This window comes from Pygoscelis adeliae, unplaced genomic scaffold, assembly GCF_000699105.1.
Source record: "Pygoscelis adeliae isolate BGI_AS28 unplaced genomic scaffold, ASM69910v1 Scaffold124, whole genome shotgun sequence".
Classification (NCBI taxonomy): Eukaryota; Metazoa; Chordata; class Aves; order Sphenisciformes; family Spheniscidae; genus Pygoscelis; species Pygoscelis adeliae.
The window spans coordinates 6,442,538-6,467,796 of record NW_008824791.1 but is presented as its reverse complement, the minus strand read 5'-3'; the positions used below and the strand labels follow the sequence as shown (position 1 = coordinate 6,467,796).

General features: G+C 36.6%; 1 protein-coding gene across 1 annotated transcript in view; it reads left to right on the top strand.

Annotated features, from left to right (window-relative positions):
* Positions 1-25,259, top strand: part of CADM2 (cell adhesion molecule 2) — a 193,035-nt gene that overhangs the window by 115,915 nt on the left and 51,861 nt on the right. The window contains exon 7 of the mRNA XM_009323959.1: positions 12,870-13,048. Coding sequence (XP_009322234.1) covers positions 12,870-13,048 — 179 coding nt within the window. The remainder of the gene's footprint in view (positions 1-12,869; positions 13,049-25,259) is intronic.

Genomic DNA, 25,259 nt, shown 5'->3' with positions numbered 1-25,259 from the left:
TCCCTGTGAGAGATTACCTGGCTGTCAGTCCGAAGCTCAGGCTCTGCTGACTTTCGATACTCTGGATGAGGTGGCGGCTTCATCGAGTCTGCCTTCCCCCTCTACTTGCAGCAGTAAGGGAGATGCATCTGATGGAGAAGGTCTTTCCGCCTTCACGTTCTTGCACAATCTCCTAGAAGCAAGGTTGTCACTTGCCCTTAATTATCGATATGTCATTAGGGATATCTTATCCATTGCCTGTTATACGACTCGGGTAATATATTGTGCATCCACCTGAACAGCTCGTTGTTGTGCAATCTGTCCGTATCAGCCCTTCAGTACAAGACTTCTGATACAAAAGCAGCATCTTTGCTACTTTATAGAAATTGGAAAACACCTTATCTAATCTGTGGTCAAGTCCAGGCCAACCTGTGGATATTCCTTGCAAAGTATTACCTAGTACTTTGTCCTTGAGCTAGTGTCAGTTAGCTGACGGTGCCAGTTACTTCTGCAATGCCTCCATTCCCCAGAAAGTAAGGCAGGATTTATGACATAAGATTTTTTAATGTATTTTTTTTCTTCCCTGCTGCTGTACTGGCTTAGACCTCTCCTGCCTTTTTAGCTTCAGGAATCTTTTTGAAAGAGATGTTACGCTTCTGTGGAGGACTTTTTCCTGGTTAAAATTTAAAAGAAATATAAATTATTTATAAACTGGCAATACAAAATGAACGCTATAGCCATACATACCATTGTTTTCTACAGACAGAAGATTTTAAAGTGCACTTTTTATGAAAGCTGTTCGTAAGCTGTAGAGGTTATAGTGTTTTCTCTGAACTTAAGATGTTTTGAGCCTCAGATTTTAAAATACATATAAAAAGTGTGGTTAATAGCTGGCTACTAAAAATGTTCTAAAATACTCTGTATTTTGATTTGAAGTGCTAAGAATGCATTAAAATATCCAGGTCTCTTTCAGAATAAATCTGAAAGAATTTATTCTTTCAGAATAAATCTGAAAGAAATGAAATCAGTGCCTATACCCTGACCTTCTAATGGTGTATTTAAAAGAGGTTTACCTTTTTTGTTTATGGTATGCATCAGTGTGCCTGTATTCTTCAGTTCCCTGTTTGCTCCCAAGTGACAGTCTGGCCTTGAAAGTTTGGAAATACATCCACCTTTTTCTCCCTTCTCCATTTTGTGTTTCCACAGTCATAACTGATGGAAGGCAGAAACGAAGTAGTTTAGGAAATTTTGCCTTTCATGGGAGTAATTGCCTGCAGGGTGCAGAAATGTCTGAAGACTTGAGAAAGTATAAAGGAATAGAAGTGTTCAACCTGTTGTTTGGGAAGTTGGTCATATTCAGAGAAAGCAAAAAATTGGAGGGGGGATGGAATGAGACACCAAAAGTTTGAAAGTAGATGGAGTATATGACAAATGTGGGAGAGATTTGGGCAAGATGGAAAACCAGAAGGTGAGGTTATAGAATGGGCACTGTACAGACCAGGTAGGTGAAGGCACTTACTGTTCTCTGCTATGAAAGCCCATTAAAGTTAGCACATCTGCAGTGCTCAGAGTGTATCTCCCACTTTCTGACTGAGGAAGTAGCAAAGGCAGATGCCCAAGAAAAAGGGTGGAGAAAATCAACAGCCCCTTAGAAAGCTTAATGTTTTTCATCTTAAAATGTATCAAGAAGGTGGAGGGTATAAGCACAAGATTCTTTTCTTTTTTCACTGAGAACACTTGTGTATATGCAAGATGGAGCGCACAGCTCCGGTGCAAGAGAGACACAGATCTGCAGCAACATCTTTTTTTTTTTCTTTCTTTTTTTCTTTTCTTTTTTCTTTCTGTCTTTTTTCTTTTTAAGACTGGCCTAAAAGGCTTACTGGCAGTGTCCCATCAGTGTGTGAATAAAAGCTGCTGTAGACTGGAAACTGGCAGCCTCCTCCTAAAAATTGTGTACATATAGGGTATATACATCATACACACATCTAATGTAGAGTGCAGCCATTTCTACGGTATCAGTCTGACTGTTCATAAAGTGCAATTTTGAACTTAAGATCTTCACCCACAAGTACAGCCATATTAAAATATTGGCAGGGCCTAGTAAGTGTAGGAAAATTATGGTCAGTTTTAAATATCAAGGGGAAAAAAGGAAGAAGAGAAATCTGTTAGTGAAGACAATGAGATTTGAATTCCTTGAAGAAAATTAGCCACAAGAGCTACCACTTAATCTGATGAAGAACTTCCATTAGAGAAATTAGCAAATCAGTTGGATACCAATAATAATAACAACAATAAACGCTTAAAAACTGTAGGAAATTTTACAAATCATCTAAAGAGCTGAAGAGTTCAGATTAAAAAAAAAAGCAAAACTTGAAAATAATTTTGGATAAAAACCAGAAGTACACCTATAGGGAAAGTATCAGGCTTGGAAGAGTACTGGATGTATACTTGAGGAAATATTCAGTAGCACAATAAATTGGTTTAAAAGTAGAACTGGAATGAAGAAATGAAGGTTTTCTGAGGTCTTATGATGAAACTCAAGCATGAGAGTATTGTTCATCAAAAGAATAAAAATAGAAGTATTTTAATTCTTTTTTATATACAAGTAGTAAAACTAGAGTGTCTTAGAAGAATATTATTTGTACTTATTTTTTTGTTTTAAAGCACAAACTTTGAAACGAAGTCTGAAATCATTCAGAGATTTCATTGCACCAAAATAAGACTGGCAATCAGTAAGCAATTAAACATTCTTAAAACAGCTATAAAAACTGAAATACTTTTTGCACTTCCATGAGAGTTAAAAATATTTTGCTACAGCTTATCCTGAAACACAGATGTCTGAACATTCATTAGGTTGAAAAGATTGGATATTTAGAATACTTCACAGATTTGCCTTCCCTAGAACTTGCTATTAGAAAATATGTTTTATATATTAGAATGATATAAAGTATTAAATTTTTGCATTACTACAAAAATGGTAGCTGCAGCAGGCAACTATCATATAAACTGAGGGACTTTTGTTCTTAGTGATATTAATCCTCAAAGTGGGTTTAAATATAATGCCGAGTTTAATACTTTAAGAGCAGAAAGTGTTCTGCGTGTGGTTTGTTGTTAAGTACTAACAAAAAGTATGTTGAGTGAAAACTTAATATTCCTTTTTTAAGGATTTTTATATAGTCACAGTGTTTACTCATTTCAGTACTCTCAAGTCATTATGGTAGTGTCGGATTAATTCTTGATTCAGACATGGACAGAGTAATTCACTGATCATGGACAGAGTAATTCACTGATGGATGGACAAAATATCATTGTTCGTATGAATCAGAAAGGGCTCCACTCCAGAATGTATACCAGATTTGGATGGCTAGGATTTTAATGCATTTTCATATTTTAATGTATAATCTGAGCTGTTGTGGCATGGAAGTTCTAGACTCAGGAAATAAAGCATACTATATGGTGCAACCTTTTGGAACAGTTTCTCAATATGGCATATTCAAAGGAAAATGTTTTGCACAAATGATAATTGTTGAAAGATAGAAAAAAGTAGAGAACAGAAAAATGACCTGATTACTTAAAAACAGGCTGAATAATTTAAATAGTCAGCATGAACTGTACGCCTTAAGCGATAGCAGATGCCTGTCAATCCTGATCTATCTTTACACACTGGCACACAGTTAAGACCTTTTGTCAGTAGTTCAGGAGTTTATAGTTAATTTCCATTTAAGAGTAATCAAGCTCCATAAGACATAAAATCTGAATTTGTTCACTCTACAGGAGATCCATGTGATTTGTAGAGGCTATGAACTGTGCAAAAAGGTTTCTAGTTCTTATGTAAATTAAAGATAAGAGGGTTTCTTATGTTAATCAGAAAAAAAGCTTTTCAATTTATAGGGTACAATTCAGCAAATAAATTGATATATGGATTTGAAGTTATTAATATCAATTAGAAAAGCTGACTTTCTGAACGTCTCTGCAAACCTTCCATTATTGGAACAAGATTTAGCTGTCTGTCACAACGGAAAGGTCGATCAGGATTTGCTGGTACCTCTGCCAATGGTGTTGGTCTAGGTAGTAGGGGGCTGTAAGGGAGGTAGGAACTCTGCAGCCAGAACTGTCTTCTCTCTTGCTCATTTGGCAGTCAAGCCTAACCTCATACTGAGTAGCTTCTAATAGGAGAGGAGGGAAGCTGGGCCGGGGCGAAATGATCAGTAAAGTTGAGAAATACAAAATAGACCATATTTCTCTTCCAGATCAAGAGGACAGTCTTAGTTAGAATTACTTTTATTTCTTCTAGTTTATTATGACCACATAGAGGAACTTTTAACAGAGGCCTCCTTCAAGACTTGTTAAAAAATATAAGGCAAAACAGTTTGTCTGCATTCTTTAAAGACAGGTGACATTCGTAAGAGGTTAGCATGTTATTTTTATGGCATGCAATGGTAATTTCATTGCAAGATGAGTTTAATAACTCTGAGACAAAAAGGAGATTCCTTCTGATAGAGAAGAGGAGAGCAGATAAGATGTTCAGATAAAGGTCTTAAAAGAAATTAATAACATCAGGAGCAGCACTGCTGAAACTGGCAAAATAAAACATGTAACCTGAATGATTATAGTATTTTCTTAGAAATCTTTATAACAAGAACAATTTTTAAGAAGATGCGTTTTTAGGGAAGTGTTTTCTTGACTCTGAATAGTTAGAGGTACTTGGGGCGATAAATGGCGTTAGCAACCAACTGTGCACAGTTTGATTTCATGTCTCGCTGCATTTATTTGGAGTTGGCCGTTCACATGCTCTGTTATTGGGGGCATAAGAAATCACTTAAATAAGTAACTGTGTTATCATATACTACAGTGATGGGTTCCTATGTATTCCACTGTTGAGAAAATCTGCTGACTTGACCTCAGTTTTGATGTATTGCACAATATCACGACAAAGCTTTTTCTGACATTGACCCATCAGCCATATTGCACATTTGTGCGCTCTCTGATTTTGCACTTCCTTCAAAGCTGAAGGGCTGGCAGTGCTAGCATAACTAAACTAACCCTGGCAAAACTGCTTCTCCAACACACACACAGTGACTATTGATAAAGAATTACAATTCTCTGAACTATTTTTTTCACTTCTAATGTGGATCATGGGAAGACAGTGGATCACCCGCAGCAGTGAGCACACCAATTTGGTGTTCTCTTTTTCCTCCCGCATTAAAATTACCTTAAGGAGGATGGAACTATGTGAACTAGCTTAGGGGACTCCCCCGCATCTGCTTTCATGTGGCAATGGATTTTGAGTTTATTTAAATCAAATTCTGCACTACATCCCTATGGCATCTCCCTCACAAAGGTTTGGGGTTTTTTTCAGAATATTTTTGGTCATCTCTAGCCTTCCTGCTGCTTACAATAGTAGAATACAAGGGATATTTCTGATGCAATTCACTGTTAAGGTATCTTCTGATTTCACATAAGTTCTCTCGTTGATCTGTCTCATGACTATGAGAAAGCCAATCTCCAAAATGTTAATCACAGCAGTTTTTTTAGGACTGTGAATAATACTGGAATTAGGTAAGAAACTTCCTATATATATACATATATATATGGATTATGCACTTTTCAGGATATTTGTTTGATATTGCCTTGCCTTCTTAAGAATAACTAACATAAAGGAAACGGATAAGGGGTGGGGGGAACCCACAAGACATGCAAAAAAGGCAAAGGGAAAAACTACAGGTAAATAGTTGCAAAGAGGTTAACATTATAATGGGTTAGTGATCAACTGGGAAAAGGCTATCCAGAGACCAGCAGCATTACACAGCTGTGTTAAAAGGCTGAAAGCCTTAGGTCAAAGGGAGTCCTAGACTCTAAAGATACTAAAAGATAAAGGGGAGTGGGTTATCAGCCTGATGAGAAGGAGATACAGAAGGAAAGAGAATTATGGCAGAAAGAGAACAGTCAGGTTCTTACAGGCAAAGGTATTAACTGACCTGAAAGGAACCTTAAAAATTGTTGCAAGAAAAGATTAGGGTGTAGATAGGGGGAAATATGAACACGAAAAATTACTTTTTACCTCTTAGCAATATATACTTTATACCTTTATGTAAAAGCATAAATACCTTTGGTTTGAAAAGACTCTTCTTGAGTTACTTTAATCAGTTGCTGTCACAGGCTACTGAGGGATAAGGACTTTCGGCTGCAAATTTAGTCTATCATATCAACATGGTTAGCATCTGTAATCCAGTGAGCCAATCTGAAGGTAAGAGGACTGCCTGATTTATCCAAAGCAAGCTACAGGCAGGGAGGCCTGTCACCCAAGTGCATTTGTGGTGGACAAAAGAAAGGCTTTATCTGTATCCAGGACAGAAGATAGGCGATGAAGCGTTGGGGGTTTTTTGTTTGTTTTGGTTTGTTTGTTTTCTTCCCTTTTATGCTATCTTTTTTTTTCTATTTTTTTGGTGTTTTCTTTTTTCCTGGAAATGGTGAATACTAACACTGCTTGAGATTCCTGTCACCTCTTTAATTTATCATTTTAGCAACTTTTTCAGAGGCATAATACACTGCAACCGTCATCAACATTTCTTGTTGTACCTGTTGTCTTTATAGCTGTGAATTCCTGTCAAATTCTTGTGATATAAAAAGTAGAAATCTATATTTTGTTGCCATCTCATTTTTAACATATGTTGGTAATTTAATTCTTAACCATTTTAAAAACATTCGTATAGGGCATCATAGATATTCTTAGGCTACATTATGTCTGCTGAGATGCTTAAAAGAGAAAAGTGTAGACAAATATAATAGTCAATTCAGATGTTCAAAGCTTCCTTCTTAAAAAAAGAGAACTTCATAAAAGGTACTTAGGATATTCTTGACTAATTCTTCTGGGGAGAAAAACACTCTATGAAGGTTACTCAAGCTTTGCAGAACTACAAAATCACAGAGGGTTCTTATCCATAACAGAAAACCCATCTATCTAAGCCTTTTAGGAAAGGCTAGTGACTGTGGATATTGATGTTTTTGATAGATGAAATGCTCCCAAACCAGCTCATCCCAATATGACTCATCAGACTGAGACTTTATATAAACAAGAAGTTCCCTCAGGATTTAAACTTTCAACAGGATGATTAACTGATAAAGCTAAAAATCCAGATTCTTAATACAGAGAAACTCTCTAAGTTTCAAATGAATGAAGCAATCATTCCCTTAGATGACTTTTAACATTGCAGCAGGATTTCAACAAAAAAATGTTCTGATAAATGTGGTGATACCTTTTCCATTACTCATTTGAGCATTTCCACTAGATTATGTTTTTATGGACTTTTATAGACAAGTGTGCCCCTGTTTGGAGAAGTAAAAGGCAATGTTCAAGAGGGCCATACTCAAAATGTTGAATTTACTTGTCTTGTTAGCATTCCACAAATCCTTCTTCCATCTTTCTTATTTTTATCCACATTGGCTACAAAATTTTGACAAGATGCTTAGATACCCATGTGGATGATAATATCCTCACTGAGACTGAGTATGTAAAAAGCTGGCACTGTTTGTTGTTGCTGTTTTGGGTTTTTTTGAGTGCTATCTTACAGAAATTAAAAGGTTATCCTGTGCTAGTATTATGGGCCAGTAAGTTGTCTGAGTGTTGTTTACTAAGATCTCAATGAAGAACACTTTGCACATGACCTTTCTGTACACAAAAATCAGAAAAGGGCAGCAAAAATGAATAGAGCCAAGAACTTTCAAGTGAGAATGAATTGCATTGCTTAAATTCACTTTGTTCAGAAAGAAGAGGTGATAAAATAGATCTGTGTATCACTTTTAAATGAAGGCTAGGTTAAGATAAATATAATGGTTAGATATAAAGATATTGCTGGAAAGGAGGAGTATAGGAAAGCACTGAAACATCACAGTCCTTTGGTTAAGGATGGAGAAAGGGATGGAAAATTAGCAAACTTGTTTTAAAATACTACTGTGTAACTTTTAAAAGCCTAGGTCATAAAAAATATTAATGTGGAGTTAAATATTAACTCTTGACTTTCATGTTACATAAACACTTGTTGAAAAGGTAAGTCTGTGCCTAAGTGTTCTTTTCTAATTAAATCTGACCGTGGTTTTTAAAACATTTTTTTTCCCAACACATTCCAGTTCACCCTTAGCTTTCTTGCTGACTTATTTTGGAAGAAAAGGTTTCTTAGCCTCAGGATTAGAAAATAATTTCACTTTATGTACAAATTCTTTGTTAAGTTACTTGCAAGAAAACTCCTGCTCCACAGTATAAAACATGAATCATCCTGGAACACGATACCATTTTTTTTACATCCTCATTGCAGTCTCATTTGAGTTTGTCTGGGAAAGAATACCAAATTCTGTTCCTTTTTATGTCAAGTTTTGAGGCTAACATGAAGACAGTTAACAAAGTCATTTGTTTATACCAAAAACCAGTTCCCTTTTGCAAGTCAGTTACTGAAAGCTTCTGGGCCTTTCTACTAGTATTAAACATAAATTATACCAAAATCTAAGTCCATTTAGGAGTTCTTCAGAGAGAGTATAGAGTTCAAATTTCTTTTGGGGGGCTGGCAGAGAAGTCATTGGTCATAATTAAGGATTTTTAGTATGCTTGTGATTGGTATCTCTGGCTTCTTTCAGTTTAATGCAGTCCTGGTAGTGCCACTGTGGGCAGCTGCATGCAAAGCAAAATCAGTTAAAGCAGTGTGTACTAGCCAAAGAAATAGCATGGGCTGTCACTGTTGAGCTGTGTCTTTGAAAGAATTTCTTCAGTACAGCATGCTTAAATTGTTTGATTTTGTTTTAAAAGGTGTCACACGGGGAGCGAATTAGAATAGGTAAGCAGAGCTGTGTTTTGGGGAAGAAAACAGCATCTTGGTGCTTCAGCTCTGCTACTTCCCTCAACCCAGTGAAGGGTCTCAGTGGTAACAGCTCATTTCCACTTAACCACATCCACGGGAGGGATCAAACCAGGGATATAGAAAAGCACTTCTCACCCAAGATGGGAAAAAAAAAGAAGGGAGGACAGACTTGTTCTTTGGGTGACTGCATTGGTACTAGCAGGCTGCATGCTCCTGTTAGGACAGAGCAGGTCAGTGAGCTTGTTTGTGCCATGAAATGTGTGAAGATAGTAACGTGTAATTGCATTAGTGGCCACAGTGCTCATTCTGACTTTACAGCTATTGTGGTCCAAGAAAGAGGTTTTCAGGACTGTCTGAGAAAAATGGGGATTACACTGCTAAGAGTGATTCAACTTGAAGTAAGCACAAATGGAAGGCACAGGGATACCCTGTTTGTTCCAGTCTACACAGTAATAGATAGCGGTATGGCAACCCTTTATTATGTGAAGAAAAGCTGAAATTCTGCAATATTGGAGATGTATGCAATGGAGAAAAATGTGCGATATTAGGAGTGTACATATTTGCTGGGTGTTTTAGAAGGTCAAACCTAAATATCCCCCAGTTGAGCCAGAACCCTTTCAAAATGTTGCATAGGAGAAAGAACCTCTGTCTGGATTTGCATCCATGAACGTGTTTCAGTAGGGTAAACTATGGGGAATTCACACTTCTCCGTGCCTTGTGTCACAGAAGGAAAGCTTCCCCACCAGTGTTTCAGCTGCATTTGTGCTTTGGACAATGAAGGTACTAGGAATAGCCACAATGATCAAGGAATAGCCACTATGCTTTATATTTACGGTTCCTTTACCCTTTTTTCCTGTGAATATTTTTTTGTTCCCGGCCAATAATCTCAGAAGGTATCAAATTCAAACAAACGGAGAAAGAGGGAGAGAGAGAGGCCTACTTAAGCACAAGGCTATCATGACTTATAACAAGGTTATAATACACAGAAGCATTACTTACCATATCCTGCAATATTCATTGCCACTGCTAGGAGATCAGTGTAAGACAGATAAAAGTAAATACGTTTTTGCACAGCAGGTAGGGAACTTCCAGAATTCATTGTCAAGGAGGCTGGGTTGACAGACAAGCAGATTCAAAAAGATATTCGAGATATTCATAGACGAGAGATCTAAATACTAAGTAGATACAAAAGAGAACAAGAGATGTGCCCTCCAACATCCCCAATAGAATGACTGTGGATGCTGGCAGAGTACAGGGGGAATGGACCACAGAAAATGGCCACACTCACATGCTTTCCCTAAACAGCCACTCCTCTTGTCACTGACCACAGCAGCATGCTGGCCTGGGTGCATGAACATGCCTCATGTTCTTAGCTCACTTCTGCCTAACTAATGTATTGTTTAGACCAGAGTGTCTCAAAGTTTCCCAGCAGTGCCGGCAAAATTTAATTTTATGGCTGTGACAGAATTGCTGGTTTAGGCACCATCCTCCCTGAGAGCAGTGAGATGGAGTGAGAGCTGTGCCTGGCCACCATGATGTGTTGACCATGGGCCGGCTGCCCAGGAGTTGCTGTGCTGCTGCCACTAAGCCAGCACAGGATGGCTTAATACTAATTGTTAATTAGCAGCTTCCCTGACACCCAGAGTATGTAGATCTGCCTCTGTCTAAGCCATGATTTTTCTGCCACCATCATTTTGCAACCGTAGCTAAGCACTCTGTATAAGACTAGAGTTGGTATATTACGATGTAACAAAGCTCCCTGAATAATTTATATCTAAGGCTCCATTTCATACTTATTTGTTATCCTATGGTTTTCCCCTAGGGTATGCCATCTAATTTCAATTTAAAACGTAAGTTCCATAAATTACCACTGCACAGAAGTTGCTTTAACATGCCATTTACGAAGGTAATGGTGCACATTGTAACAGAAGTGTTTCAGAGTTTCCACTCCTGGGATTACAGATTCACAGTAAGCTGGTAAATGGGGAACAATGAGAAGTTTGCTAGAAAATTGAACAAATCCACCTTAACATATCAAAGCAAATCACACCTTAAAGTTGTGAACTCTGTAGGGCAATGTTTCTGCACCAGCATGGACATCTAGATTCCCTGCTCGCATTAAGCAGAAAGGAAGTGTGTATATTGTGTGTCATGTGTATTTAGATACCAGTTCCTGAAAGTGCACTTAGAAAGAGTATTAAGACATATTTATGGTAAGGTATAAATAAGGCCCATTACACTGACAGTTCTTAATCCTTGGTTTAAAATTACGTGAGTCTTGTTTTACTCCCTGAGTATATGATCTTCTAAAATAATCATAACTTCAGAGAACAGCCAGTCTAGGTAACAAGTTCAACAACGATTTAACAAGGTGTCATCCAAATATTACTAAAATGTGTATAAATCTCTGTTATCTTTCAAGAGAAACATGTTATAGTATTTTTACTTTAAAAAGTAGTATAAATTATATAGCAGCATTATACAGCATTTCAGAAAAAATCACCTTGTTTACATGTCTTGCCTAAGTTAAAAGAAAATCGTGTTGTTGCAGCCATTAGGACTATTTTTCTGTGCATGAGCCCACATTTTGGCAAAATGTCTCTCCTTAGGTATTTAGGTTTAATTCTTATTCTTAACACTTATTATATTTAATAGGCTTTAAACACCTGCTTAAATTAATGAAATTAAGTATTTCTTGAGTAAGACTAGTGACTAATCTGGCATCTTCTGATTTTATAACAGCATTTTACATTTTGTTTTATTACCTAGTCTTACAACTGCATACTTCGATAGGAAAATGTAACATTCTCCTACCAAATAAATGTGCAAATCTAGAACTGCTTCTGACTGCAATTACTTTAGTGTACCCAAAAGAAAGGGATTGATATTTGGGTTATAGTGTACAAAGCTACCATATACAAGTAATGTAGCAGCGACACCCCGGGCTGTATGTATCCTGCTTTAGTGACTAGTATCTAAGGACCTGAGATGCTGTGTCTGTTTGTGAGATAGTCAGGATTCAGTAAGCCAACTTTTCATTCCCAGTCACAGACCTGCCATTTTGCCGATTTTCCTCATGTAAATTTGAAAGTAGGTCATGTTACATGTAAATAAAGACTGCATACCAGTAATAAATACATCCTGCTGTCTGTTAGGCAAATCTCATGAACTGTGGAGCTTCTTGAGTCTTTAGGAAAGAGTTAGGTATCACTTGCCAGTGGAATGGTATATGTGAATCTGCAAGACGGTCAGTTCCCTTCTCCGCGGTGCCCTTAACTTGCCTAGGGGGTTATTGCTGTCAGTGCTTTGCCTTTGGCCTGTTTGATGTGAGTTCATGAGGCACAAGAGGAAGTTTCACAAAAGAAGGAAATCGAGGATTTTAAGTCAAATCTTATATTGCTTGTGAGACATGCATTACAAGCAGTTATTTGAGGGAAGCATGCAGAAAGGGTGGAAAAAGGGATGGGCTGTGACACAATGCAGCAACAGGAACAAATTTAGATTGTGTGTAAGATGTGCTACTTTGAGACTGATACGCCTGGTTCAGGAAAAACACTCAGTGCATACAAGTGCACTTGTGAATGTGAATGGCCTAAATAATTTCAGAATCCATTTACAATCCACTTACATCTACCTCAACCTGCTTGCATGATTTCTGATGCCTGTCAGTCACACAGGACCATATTGCTCATCACACAAACGGAAAGCTTGCCAAGCATCTTGCCGACCTGTGGGCCCTGAAACCTCGGAAGAACTAATTTTTAATTTAGGAAAGATCTTGGCCTGTTCCAGTACCATTCTGTTTCCTTTTTTGTTTCTCTTCTTTTCCCTGCTTGTTCTTTCACTTTTGTTAGTACTTCCCATCCGGGATGGTGAGGTTGTAATAGCGACAGTTCATTATATCCAGTAACTCAAATGATCATTAATATTCTTTGATGGCGGGTTACTATTCATAAGTTTCTGATGCTACTGTTTCTGATGTGTATGCTGCATATACATGCTTCATGTATCTGATTAAATGCATTGCTTTGGATACAACAGGCCAGAACCAGTACTGTGGACAAAGGACGGTGGAGAACTACCAGATCCAGAGAGAATGGTTGTCAACGGCAGGGTCCTAAGCATCAGTTTCCTAAACAAAACAGACAATGGCACATACCGATGTGAAGCAAAAAATCCTATTGGCCGAAACAGCACAGAATATGTCCTGATAGTACATGGTGAGTGTGTTCTCGTTAGTTTTTTGGTGCATGTTATGCATATGTAGCATTTCAAGAAAATACAATCAGTTGCTTATGATCATTACCGAAAGAATAGCAAGAACAAGCTGGAAGTATAATTGCACTTTCATTGATGCTATCATCTAGTTGTGGGGAATGTGTTTACTTCCTTTTATTGCCATGCCTCTCTTCATACAGTTTAAACAAAATATATTCACTTATGTTGTGAACTTTTTGCAAAGTAAGCACCTGTAAAAATGTTTTGCATTGTTGGTACTGTTTTATAAATACTTGCCTCAGGCACATGCTGTTCAGATAAAGCTGGTTACAAAAGGATGTATGAAGGTAAATACGGAAATACCAGACAGATGGGTGCTTGAGGTTTTTTGTTTAGTTTTTTATAGACCGCCAAAGACAGGACATCAGATACTTTTCTTCACATGGGTTATAGCCTGCGACTGAGAAAATTCAGCTTATGCAGTTTAACTGATCATCATCTGGCCTATCGTTACAGCCAATCCTCAAAAATATGTCATGTCCTAAATTCATGATACTTGTTCTAATGAAATAAAAAAATACGGAGGTTCACACTAAGTTATAGTTGATTTGTTTTCCTTAATTAATTAGGCAACAATATGTGTCACATTAAAAGAATAGCTGGCTTTTACATTGGTCATGAAATAGATTGATATAACTCAGGTATAGGAGAAACTATAATACAAAGTTAGCATTTGTCTTTAACACAGCTTTGCAATATGGATCTAGCGGTCTCAAAACATAATGTTCTCTTATCACAGATATGTATGTGATAATTCCTGGAAGATTATGAGTTCTGTAATTTGAATTTTAACCTAAGTGAATATAGAGGCGAAAGCTCCACTGTAGTTCATGACGGTACTTTTTTTTCCGCTAGTTTTTAAAAAAATGCAACTTCTTATAATTGTGACAAAATAAAATGAAACAATCAAATACAAATTATAGTCTGTAAATAGACATGAGAACTATATAGATTTTATTTGCTCATGATGAATTCAGATATAACAAATATACATTTCTTTGGTGTTTGTAAGGTCTCAAAAACATTTTTCACTAAAGGTTTAACCTGCCTTTAGGTATTTGGCAGAAAACTTCTGATAAGTGCTACTTTCAGCTTTCAGAAATGAGCTATTTTTTGGCACTGTTGATGAAATGTCATTTATCAAAGGAACCCCTTAGATTGCTTTTCATTTTTCTTAAAGTTCACTATTAGTTTATGTAGGATTAGTGGCACAAGTAAGGAGAAGGTCTTTGCGTGAGGAACACAGAGCCTGTACTGCTGCGTGAGTATTTCTGTATTAAAGACAAACAGAAAAACTAAACCCTCTAACCTCTACTTACATTGATTACTACAAGAAAAGAAAAAGAAAACATGTCTTGTACATCCTGGAGGTGGTGGTGTATTGGTTGTTGGCTGCAGGCACGAAGTGCACTGCCTTTGATGAGGTAATGGCTTCTGTGCTTACCAAATGTTGAAACTTCTGTCATTTGTGTTTTCTGCCCAATTTATTTATGTGATTATTTCTGAAAACATGGCCTTTTGTAATGTTAGATTTTTCTATTGGTGGTGACTTTGCAATACACCTCTATCAAAGAATATTTCACGATCTCCTATGTGTCTTTCGCATAGTGGCATGCCCCCCGTTGATCTGATTGTCTTGCAACAACTTCATGGCAGTCTGTAAAATCATTAATTATCAGGAAGGCATTCTGTTATGTTTGGCAGCACATTAGGCATGTTATCAGGTTTAGTTTGCACATTGCTGACCTTTTCTGTTATGAGTACCAGAGTTTTCCTAATTGCATTTCTGCAATTCCAGTGTTAGAACTAGAGAAAGTAAATGTCAGGTGCTTCCGAGGTTTCTGAAACAATGAGAGTAGTGTGACAGAGTGTGTGATGATGTTTAGTGCTTAACAACTGACTGCGTTTCAGAGTTGTTAAGTTTATTTTAAGTACAGAAGAGACTGACACAATTATTTTATCAAGTGTAGCACAATCAGTTGTATAGATCAATTTAAGCAGTGTCTTACCCCTTCTTTAGCTCATTACATTCACGAATGTCTCTAATGAAACATAATCTTCCCAAAATTATACAATATTCTCTCTCTCTCTTTCTCTCTGGGGGCTAGCAAACCTACTTTTTATCATTTTCTGAGATGCATTCTTCCATTTAATAGAGGATTTTATTTTTTTTTTTTCCTTTATCTTTCTAAACGTATCTGGGAGCATCCTTTGATTTCTCATCCCTTCCCCTGTGCCTAATGTGCTGACGTAATTTTTTTTGTCCTACTCCTTTGTTAGAGCTGATTTATCATATAAGTATGCCTTCTTACCTTGAATGTTAGGTTTCTAATACAAGTATATGCCAGATTTAACATAAGGGGAGGTACGTTCACAAAGATGTGGGAGAGGAGAGGGGAGGAATCTCCATGAGGAGAGAATCTCTTCACAAGAGATTCTTTTAAATTGCAGGTCAAGAAAGTAAGGTCTAGGAAAAGTGACCTACCAGATCTGTAAGGAGTAAGGCCTAACTGAATGCTGGTAGCCACTGCCTTAATGGAGCCTCTGGAAGTCCAGCTGCACAGTTGTTAAACAACTACAGTTTTTCTAGGAAACTCTCGAACCCAGAGGAGTTGCAGTGATGGAGAGAAAGAATGATAATGACATGCCCAAGTTTAGAGAGATACTATGGCTGATTCAGTTTTTCCAGGAGAGCTTGTGTGAGAAGGCAGAGGACATCAATGGAAGGTGTCCTCTGCAGAGGCAGGGGAGCGTAACCTGATTCACAGCTTTTCTTTTCTTATCCATACTGTGATTTCTTCTACAGTTTTTCCTTTTTTCATTTCTACTTCAACAGACTTTCTGTCTTTCTGTTTATTAAGGTTGTAAAAGTTTCCTCTGGCTTCTATTCCTTTTTTCCCCTATGAAATCCCCCTCTCAGTGGGACTCAATCTAATGATTTTCTCAATTTCTGAAGTTATCTTCCTAACTCAGAGGAGATTTAGGCAGCTTTAGCATAGAGAGAAGCTTGTCTACAAATGGAAGGTATAGTTTATCATAATTAGAGATTAAGAGTAAGCAAAGTATTTATACATATTAATTATATAAACCAAGCAAAGAGTGTCTTGTGCCTTTAACTGGACCAACCTAGACACAAAATTATACAGAAAAGTAGTACTTTTTCCACTGTAAATGATGATGAGGTAATACTGTTTTGATGTTAAATGATGGCAGTGGCAATAAATATTGCTATAAGCAGATGAATGGCGATCTGTCTAATATAATTAGTATCTGGTAACATAAAAAGTCATTTTAGATTTGTAGCATAATTAAAGAAATCAGACTTCAGAGAAATTGAATATGCTTGAATCAGGTAAAAGGCATGGGCTATTAAATATGCTCATGCTGCTTTGCTGAATCAATACGGCTGCTACTTTCATTTTTCTTAACTTTTATTATTATTAATAAATGTCAAGAAAACACCATGAAGCAGGAAGGTGGGCACAAAGTCAGAGTTTATAGGCAGCAGTACAAAGGTAAGACATGTAGTTTGCTCAAACATTTGTCTCATGCAGTAGCAAAGGCATAAGCTTTAATGCCTGTAGCTGTTGTCATTTCTGTATTCTAATTGGCAAGCTTAGTGCTTTAGAAGTGCACATTCTGGCTAGATACATTACACTCTTTCTTTGGTAATGGGCCCCAGGCAATTTTCACTCTCTTCCAATTTATTAAGAATTTTTGTTTACCTTTGTCCAAATACCTAGTCATTAATCATCAGTAAACAGAGCTAACTGTCAAACTCATGATGCTCAACCCAAAACCATAGATTCTACTTACAAAGCTTAGGTAATAACTGCATTGATTTAGCTGGAGTTGAGAAAGGAGGTGGTCCATCATAATCAAACTGAAGACACAGCTGTTATGTGTGTAGCAGTAGTTCATAACCTCTGGATGTCACTGCTGAAGACTTAGTTCAACGTCACATTCAGTGGGTGGCAGAAGTCCCCATCACTGGAAAATCTTCTTAATGGAAACAGCAGCATTTGATAATTCGCAGACCTATTTGAAATAAAGTGTCTTGGTGAAATATCCTGATTTGCCAATCTGAAGACATGCATTCAATTAGTTGAAATATTCAGAGCTATAATGTGTCATGTATCAATTATCTATCAAAGCAAGATGGAAATTAACATGAATCAGCAGCTGTGGATGGTCAAGGCAGTTCTTACTGCCACAATTATACATACAGAAGAAAGCGATTGAGCCAGTAACTCAATATCTCTGGAGAATAAAAAGTGGCATAACATATTCCCTTGACTTCAGCCTCTCAGTTATTTTGTATTTTTTTCTTAGGCAAGCTATTTTTTGCAAAGAAAGACAACTGAAAGACCGAGTTACATCCTCGTTAATATTTTGAAATGTACTTTCAAAGAGAAGATCTCCTACAATGTGTAAGACCAAAGGTCCCACTGCACCTTTCCTTTGGACTATAACGTATTTATCTTCCACCTGCTTGTCCAGTCCCATTTCAAAACATCATGTCAGCTTTCACAATAACCTGTGGCAACAAGTTTCTGAATTGAATTATGTGCTTTGAAGGAAAAGTATTCTCTTTTGTTTGTTTAAGCCTGCTGCTTGATCTCTTCACTTCCCAACTTTCCAATCTATTTGGCCTCTTTGGCTGTTTGTGCTGTAAGTATGCAGGTAAAATCACTTTTCTTTTCATGCTGCTTCCCTTCAATAGATTCTCAAGTATTTCCACCTCGTGCTCAATTTCTCACTAATTATGATCTTAGGCTCTGCATTTCCTGGATTCCTGTCCCTTGTATCCACTCTCCTTCTTTCATGGTCTCTTCTTCACCTTTTTCTTCATTTTTGGCCTAGTACTAAATCTCTTTGATTGACTGTTCTCCATATTTGGAACAGCACTATGCCAAATTTGCACCAGACACCTTAGTTTATTAACTCCTGCCTCTAAATACATTTATAGAGGTCCACCTTCTGTGGCCACCCATAATTCCAGCACCATGCACTTTTACTTCTACACAAGTTTCTTTTTAAATTAGTAGAAACACTGTGGAATCCAAACACACCTGAAATGAAACAAAGTCCATTACCTTTACCTGTTCTAGATTCCTTTATTTTTGTCTGTTCATTTGCCCACTATCACATTTTTATTATGTTTCATTTCTGTTGTGATGTTCTCATAGGGCCCCTTCTCCTTCCTTTATTTCTGTAACTCCCTTGTGCACTTCTCTCACTCTATGAAAGTAAAAAACTGAGTAGAACAGTAATTTGAAATAAAACTGAGGAGGTGAATTTTTTTTTCTGTTTTCTTTGAAAACTGAGCTTATTGGATAGGCAATAGATCTCCTGGTTCGCAAATATTTTCACTGCAGGCCTCTGATAAATCTTGTGCATCGTTTTTGGATACCTTTTGGATACCTCATAAACATATATCAAAAAACACATTAAAAATATTCACTGAAGAGGAGGGGGAGGAGGTGGGAAGGAAAGGAAGCAGCATCCATGTGGAGCAGCACGCTCCTGAGTAATCTAGTTGCCCTCTATTTTGGTGTTAAGACCCTAGACATTGAGGTTGCTGGACAACTTCTAAAGTTTCCTCCTTTACAGTTCCTGAGTTGAAACGTCTCATTTACAGACACATCTCAGAGAAAAGACTTTCTTTGCCTATGGGAAAATTCTACCCTTTGAGTGAACAAAGCTTGGGCTTTGCGAAAAGAGAATTGAGCAGACCCATGGTGTAATGGAACAATAATAACACGTACAGCTACAATAGGGAGTGTTTTTAGTAAAAAACAACCTTGCCCTTACAGCAATCAAGGCATATCAAGAATATGAGGCTCAGAAGACTGCTTAGGACTTCATTTGAAATTCTGTGCATGTGAATACCTATGCTTTTTAGTTTTCAGATTTTTCTTTTATTATCTGTGTTTGAATTAAAAGAAAGAGGGTGCCTCAGTTTTGAGTCCTTAAACCGGAGGTGAAAAGTCTCTCCTATTCCCATCTTTTAAAAAGTAAAAATAACATAAAAAAAATACAGAAGGCAACTCACAGACAGAGGAGCCTGAGCTTTCAGCTGAAAAATAAATAAATAAAAGAATGCTCTTGAAGACTTTCTCCTTCTCAAAAGCCTTCCTTCCCCCCAAACCATCTCTTTTTTTCTTTTTCTCTCTTCCCCTTCCCCGCTATGCATGCATGTGTACACCCCCCCCCCAACAAAAACAAACAAACAAACAAACAGAGGTCTAGACTAGAGGTCTCCGGGAAATCCGCAGCAGCTGGACGGTTTTCTTGCAAAAGCTGAGGTGTGGAGGAGTAAGGTTTCACTGTAGCAGGCCTAAGAAGGTAACTCATTATAACCCTATGTTAAAGGTAGCATTATAAACACACAGAGAATTTCATTCATGTGTTGTTCTGCAAAGCATAGCCCATCAAATTGTGTTGAAATATTTTGATTTTGCATATACATCAATGTTCTAAAGTGACATTAAGGTATTAAATCATTATCATAATATTAAAGTTAACTTCTCCAGAGGACTCTCGGTTACACTAAAAGAGGTGGCCCAGATCTTAACGCACAATACAGATGAATGCTGCACAATCAGGTGAATTAAGAAATCATTCTGTAATATGGCTTTCGTTATTGGACTAAAGAAGAATAATGTTTAGTTGACATTTTCAGGTATGAGAAGTCTGTCAAGAAACTTATTGTGGAATTGTTGACTTAATTTTATGGATGAATTGTCCAGCTATTATCCCTGAACACTCACAAGGCAGCTACTTTGAAATTGCTTTTTGTTGATAAATACTTGAATAGTGGGGTCTATAGTTGAGCTCTGTGAACTGATATTTCTTCATTTATGATGACTTTAGAAAAATAAGATACAAATTTTTTTTTCAGATGAGTTCAAAATTATTTTGGAAAGGTCAAGAAAATAACATTCTGAACGATAGTAACACTTTTGGGGAATCTGACTCTTCTACAGTTTTACATTAAAATACTGTTTTTGATGAAAGAAAACTTTTAAAATAAAGTGATTTTGTTAGATAACATATGGAAGATTTTAGTTTTGTTTTTTTTTTTCCATACTGGAGTACTCATTGAAATTATTGAATTCAGATTATTTCAGTTGAATAAAATGTGAATTTGTCCTGGTTTTACTTTTTTTTTTTTTTTTTCTCCTGGTGGATGCAGCAAATCTTTCTCCAGGTCCAATCTTCAGCAACAAATTCTAACATGTATAGCTTATTCCTGTTTGAATAGAAGCTGTACTTATTCTAAAAACCTGTAGTTTTGGATAATGTCTTTAATAACACACAACACTTGAAAATATTTAATTTTCTATGTACATATATAATTGGCTAATGTGATAGTTCTTGATTTGGATTCCCTATGTGATTTCTGAAAAGGAAAGGATTGTGTGTTAGTTTTTAATTATAATGAGTTTTTTTCGCCATACACAATAATTGCATAAAAATATTTTGGATGCTTGTATATGGGTAGAGCATCTACAATAAAGTACTTCTTGAACTAGATATTCTAGCTATATGGCTGTTGCTCTTTCGAAAAGGACTGTTTTAACTGATCTTAAGTGATGTGTGTTTCTAAAATGGTGCTGTTGAGTTTATTATCACTGATTTGCTGTAGTAGCACAGCTTGCTCGCTAATTTTTCTGGACTTCAAGCTTTGCTATTGCTTATACCTCTAACATTCTTGAACTTTACTTCAGTCGAGCTTTTTTGTTTGAGGGGTCAGAATATAAAATCACCGTGTCTGTGAAGATTGTATGCAATCTTCATGAAGAAAATATAACTGTTAACAGAATAATTTCACTTAAGACTGATGACAAAGTTATAGCCTAACAGTAGCTAATGATCTTCTGTTTCCATCTAGATCATTTATTATTCACAAAACTCAAACCATAAAGAAATTATTAAAGTGACTTAGTAATTTTCTAAATTGAAATCTTTTCCTGCACCATTAGGTGCTATGTGGAACGCCGTTAAGGGTGTCCTGTCTCTATCTTTCTCATATGGAGCTTCTATAACTTACTTTTCCTTTGAGAATAGGTTGCTCAGTTTCTCACTCAATTCAAGAAAGGAAAATGATAAGCTATGTAGTGATATTGCTTAAAATGTCAACTGGTGATGTTAGCCTAGTGATACATCAGTACCATGTTTTGTTCCAACTGAGATTATAAACCTTGGGAAGGTAGCACAAATCATTGGTTATGAGCAAATGGAGATAGATATAAATGCTTTGGGGAGATTGTAAACAGCATCCTGAGTCTGAGAGGGGTAGGGGAAGCTTCTGTAAAAATTACGCATCTAAAATTAGACATCTTTCTTAGAGAGCTTTGAGAAGTTCCGTGCCTAAGGTCTCTGATCACATGTGAAGTTGAGCATAGAGGCTCAGAAAGAAGTAGACGCAGAAATGTGCTCATCTCAAAACATTAACATTTCTAACATCCATAATTTGATGTTAATAATTATTAGTTCTGATTATTCTATTTTTGCTACTTGTAATTTTAATGATTAATGACTCGTGAACTTTTTCTGGCGTTTATCTTAGCCTGCATTTCTATATTGCATAAAGGAAAAAATAGTCAATAAAATATTTCTTGCAGTATTTTATTAGTACTTTACTTACAGCAAATAAGGTTTTCGCCCCCCTTGTTTTCAGTATTCTTGCAACTAAAAAACAGGTCAAACTGACAAAAATTTGAAATTTCCCTGAACAAAATTTAAATATCTTCATAACATCTTTCTTCACAGCATAGGTTCAGTCTAAATTTGTGGTGGGACCCAAAGCATCTTTAGCCCCTCCTTCAAAAAGGAAACCTCTAAGCTGCAATCACAAACTATTTTTTCTAGCTCTTACTGCTTGAACTCTTGACCCAATATAACAAAATTCTCTTTGCTTTGTAATTAAAGTCACATTTTTTATTGCTAAATCATATAGCCTTTCTGCACTGGATCTTCCTCTGTCTTGCTATGCCTTACTGTGAATCACTTTGACTTTGTGTCAAGGATTCAGAACTGTTTTGACAGCTTTCAAGAAAGCTCACTGCATTGATCTTTCTGTATGACTCCCATGGAAAGAGGAAGATACAGCAAAAACTAGCCAGGAGGACAAGAAGGGTATATCTCAAAACCGTTCTCAAGTTGCAGGGAGAAAAAAACAAACAAACCCCATTGCTAGCAAGTGTGAGTATGGCTCTCCTGATAAAGTTGGTTGGAATGGCCAGTGCCATATGAGGATCTCTCACAACACCCTGACTTCTTTCACAAGGCTGTGGTTCCCTCACTAGCACTAAGAAAGGTGTAACCCCTTTTGAAGAAACTTACCTGGCAGGTGCCTGTGAACAGGTCTCCAGATATCTGCTACGACTGATGGAGTTCATGTTATGGTGTAAGGCGATGTGTCATTTGTGAGAAGAGTGGTCCAAACAATTTTCAGTCAGGATTACTTTTCTTTTGTTAGAAGGCCTGAAGACAGAAGAATTAAAGTTTTTATTTCTTTTTTCTTTATCTACTTTATACTCTGGCAAGCATTTCCTTTACTTTTCCTTCACTGGTATCCACACAGCTTGTTTACTCCCCAGATATGCCCTTGAAGAAAAAAAGTTGCTTTTGCTTGGTAATTTCATGCCTGAGGAGGGTATATCTTTCAGCTGAAACAACCAATATTAATCCTCATGGCAAGTGAAGAAAAAAACGAGCCAAAGGAGAGGAGAAGGGACAGAAAAAGAAGTTTGGCAGGGTAAAACTGTAGGAGTGGGTAAAGTGTTTTATTCTTTAGATATTGCTGTGGGTCATTGCACTAGTGGATTTGTTTTTTCCCTCTGTAGTTTCTGTGTTTTATATTTTCTTCAGGTTTCCCAATCCTTGATTGGTAGGAGGCAGGGAGGAGTTGAAGGAGGCTGACATGTTGAAGTGCTAGTTTGCTGCTTGATTGAGGAGAACTCTGGATGGCTTTCATCATTCACAAGCAGGAACTGAAATCTCTTTGCACTGCTTTGTATATCATTTTGTTTAAAATAAATTAGCAGATATGACCAAGCATTTTTTATAATAAATATTGTGATATTCCACTGATGAACTGTCCTATTTGGTGGCTTAGTAGTTAAGGTACCAAACGTCTGCCTGCCTGAAGGGAAGCTGGATAATGTTAATAAAATTAAGTCCTGACTATATTGCGTGTGTCCCACCATTCATAGCAGTGTGCTATAAAAAGCCAGTCATGGGGGGAATTGAACTACATGTATAGAACTCTTTTGAGCAAAAAAAGACGGAGCATAAAAGATTGACAGCCAGAAAGATAGGGTATTGTTTTCTCATGTAATGTACTATGGTGATAAGAATGTGAGAGTTAAGTGTATTAGTTAAAAACAGTGCAAAGAAGTGCAATAAACTATGTTTAGGTTGCAAAGATGCCATTAACTTGCCCAAGGTGATTTTCAATGGGATACAGCTATCCCACTTTGATAAAGCATTTCAGATTAGTGTTGGAGCCCTTTGATTTTATTTTGAAATAAAGTAATTTAACATAAATAACACTCTCTGTTATCCCTTTTTACTAACCTTAAAATTATTGCAGTGTTTTGAGTTGTTTAAGCAATTTCAGTGATTTTTCCTGAATTTCTCAGAGAAATGAAAGTAGCAACCATAATAAAATAGAGATCAGCAATCTGTTTACCTCCATTTAGCTTCAACACTTGTCTCCTTAATAGGGAAATTTTAGAAAATTCTCCTTGGCCTCTTTCTTCTTCCTAGTGCAGTGCTGGCTGAGTTTTTTGATTTTTTTTGCACAGAAAGAATCAAGTGTCATTCTGAAAAAGCTGTCATCTTTGTTCAAGGCTGCTGGTGTCTGAATTTGTATTGTACATTAGCTTTTCCTTATAGGTTTTCAAGGGCCAGCTGACGGTACTTTATTTCATTTAATTTTGAATACTCCTATTTTATGGCTTGCAGAAACAAGGAAATATGACTTGTCTGTTTACTTAAAAAGAATAAACATGAACATCACAGCCTTAATGTGATTTTTTAAGCAGTGGCAATGGGCCTAGAATATCATATTAATAATGATAGAATGCTGTGCTTCTGGGGCAAATCGTGCTAGCTTTATATCATACAAGATGTTTCCTGGCTTTTGTGGTAACATTTTGTCTTGAATGCAGTGAAATTGGCACTTCAGGTATGAGGACAACAGCTTTTTTAAATACGATTTTAAGATATTTTGTTTTCTTTTGTGTTTTTGATTGTTTTGGGTTTTTTAGTAGAGGATTAAAATGGGACTCGGGAGATCTGTTCTGAACTCCCCTGTCAGGCTCAGAAGTCTGTAAAATGTAAGACATTCCGCTTAATTCTTCTGTGTTCATTTCCCCAGCTGTGAAATGGGAATGATGCTACCTCCTTTTCCCTCACATTTACTCTGCACTGTCTAAATAATGATCTTACAAAACCTCAAGGCAGAGATCCATTCTTTACTGCATATATACTTGTTAATGTAGAGTTGTGAACAAAATCAAGACATGTATAGATGCCTTTTTATAAGTAAAGCTACTTCATTTGAGGCTGCAGTCTCAGACAATGCTCTAAAACTGTACCTTTTTATTTAAAATGTTGAATTACAGAATTCTTTTTCTTAGCCTATTGCATGCTCTGCAAATTTTACTTAATTTCTTTCAGGCAAGTTGCATAAGTTTCAGTGATTTTCTCAGTGCAGTATTTGTAACCACTTTAATTAGAAAGATGGGCTTTTGTACAAGATAGAATGACTCCCTTAAAATAATAGGCTTTATTAATATTAGTACTATTAAATGGGAAAGGACTTTTTTTTAACTACTAGCAAAACTTATGGTAACTGTGGGAAAAAACAGGTCTTACAGTATACTTTTGGAGTAATCTGAAGTACATACTAAATTCATATAACTCCAGAACATGGAAGATCAGCCTTTCTGTTGAATACTTGTTTCGATTTGTCCTTAGAGGTACATCTTGTGCTAATAACCATTAATAAAGTAAAACTTAGAGCACTTGAAAACAGGTTCTTCAATATTAAAGAATTTGCCTACTTGAGAATTTAGATTTTCCTTGTCCTAAGATAATCTTCAATATCTAATCATCAGTTCAACTTATTATCTTACC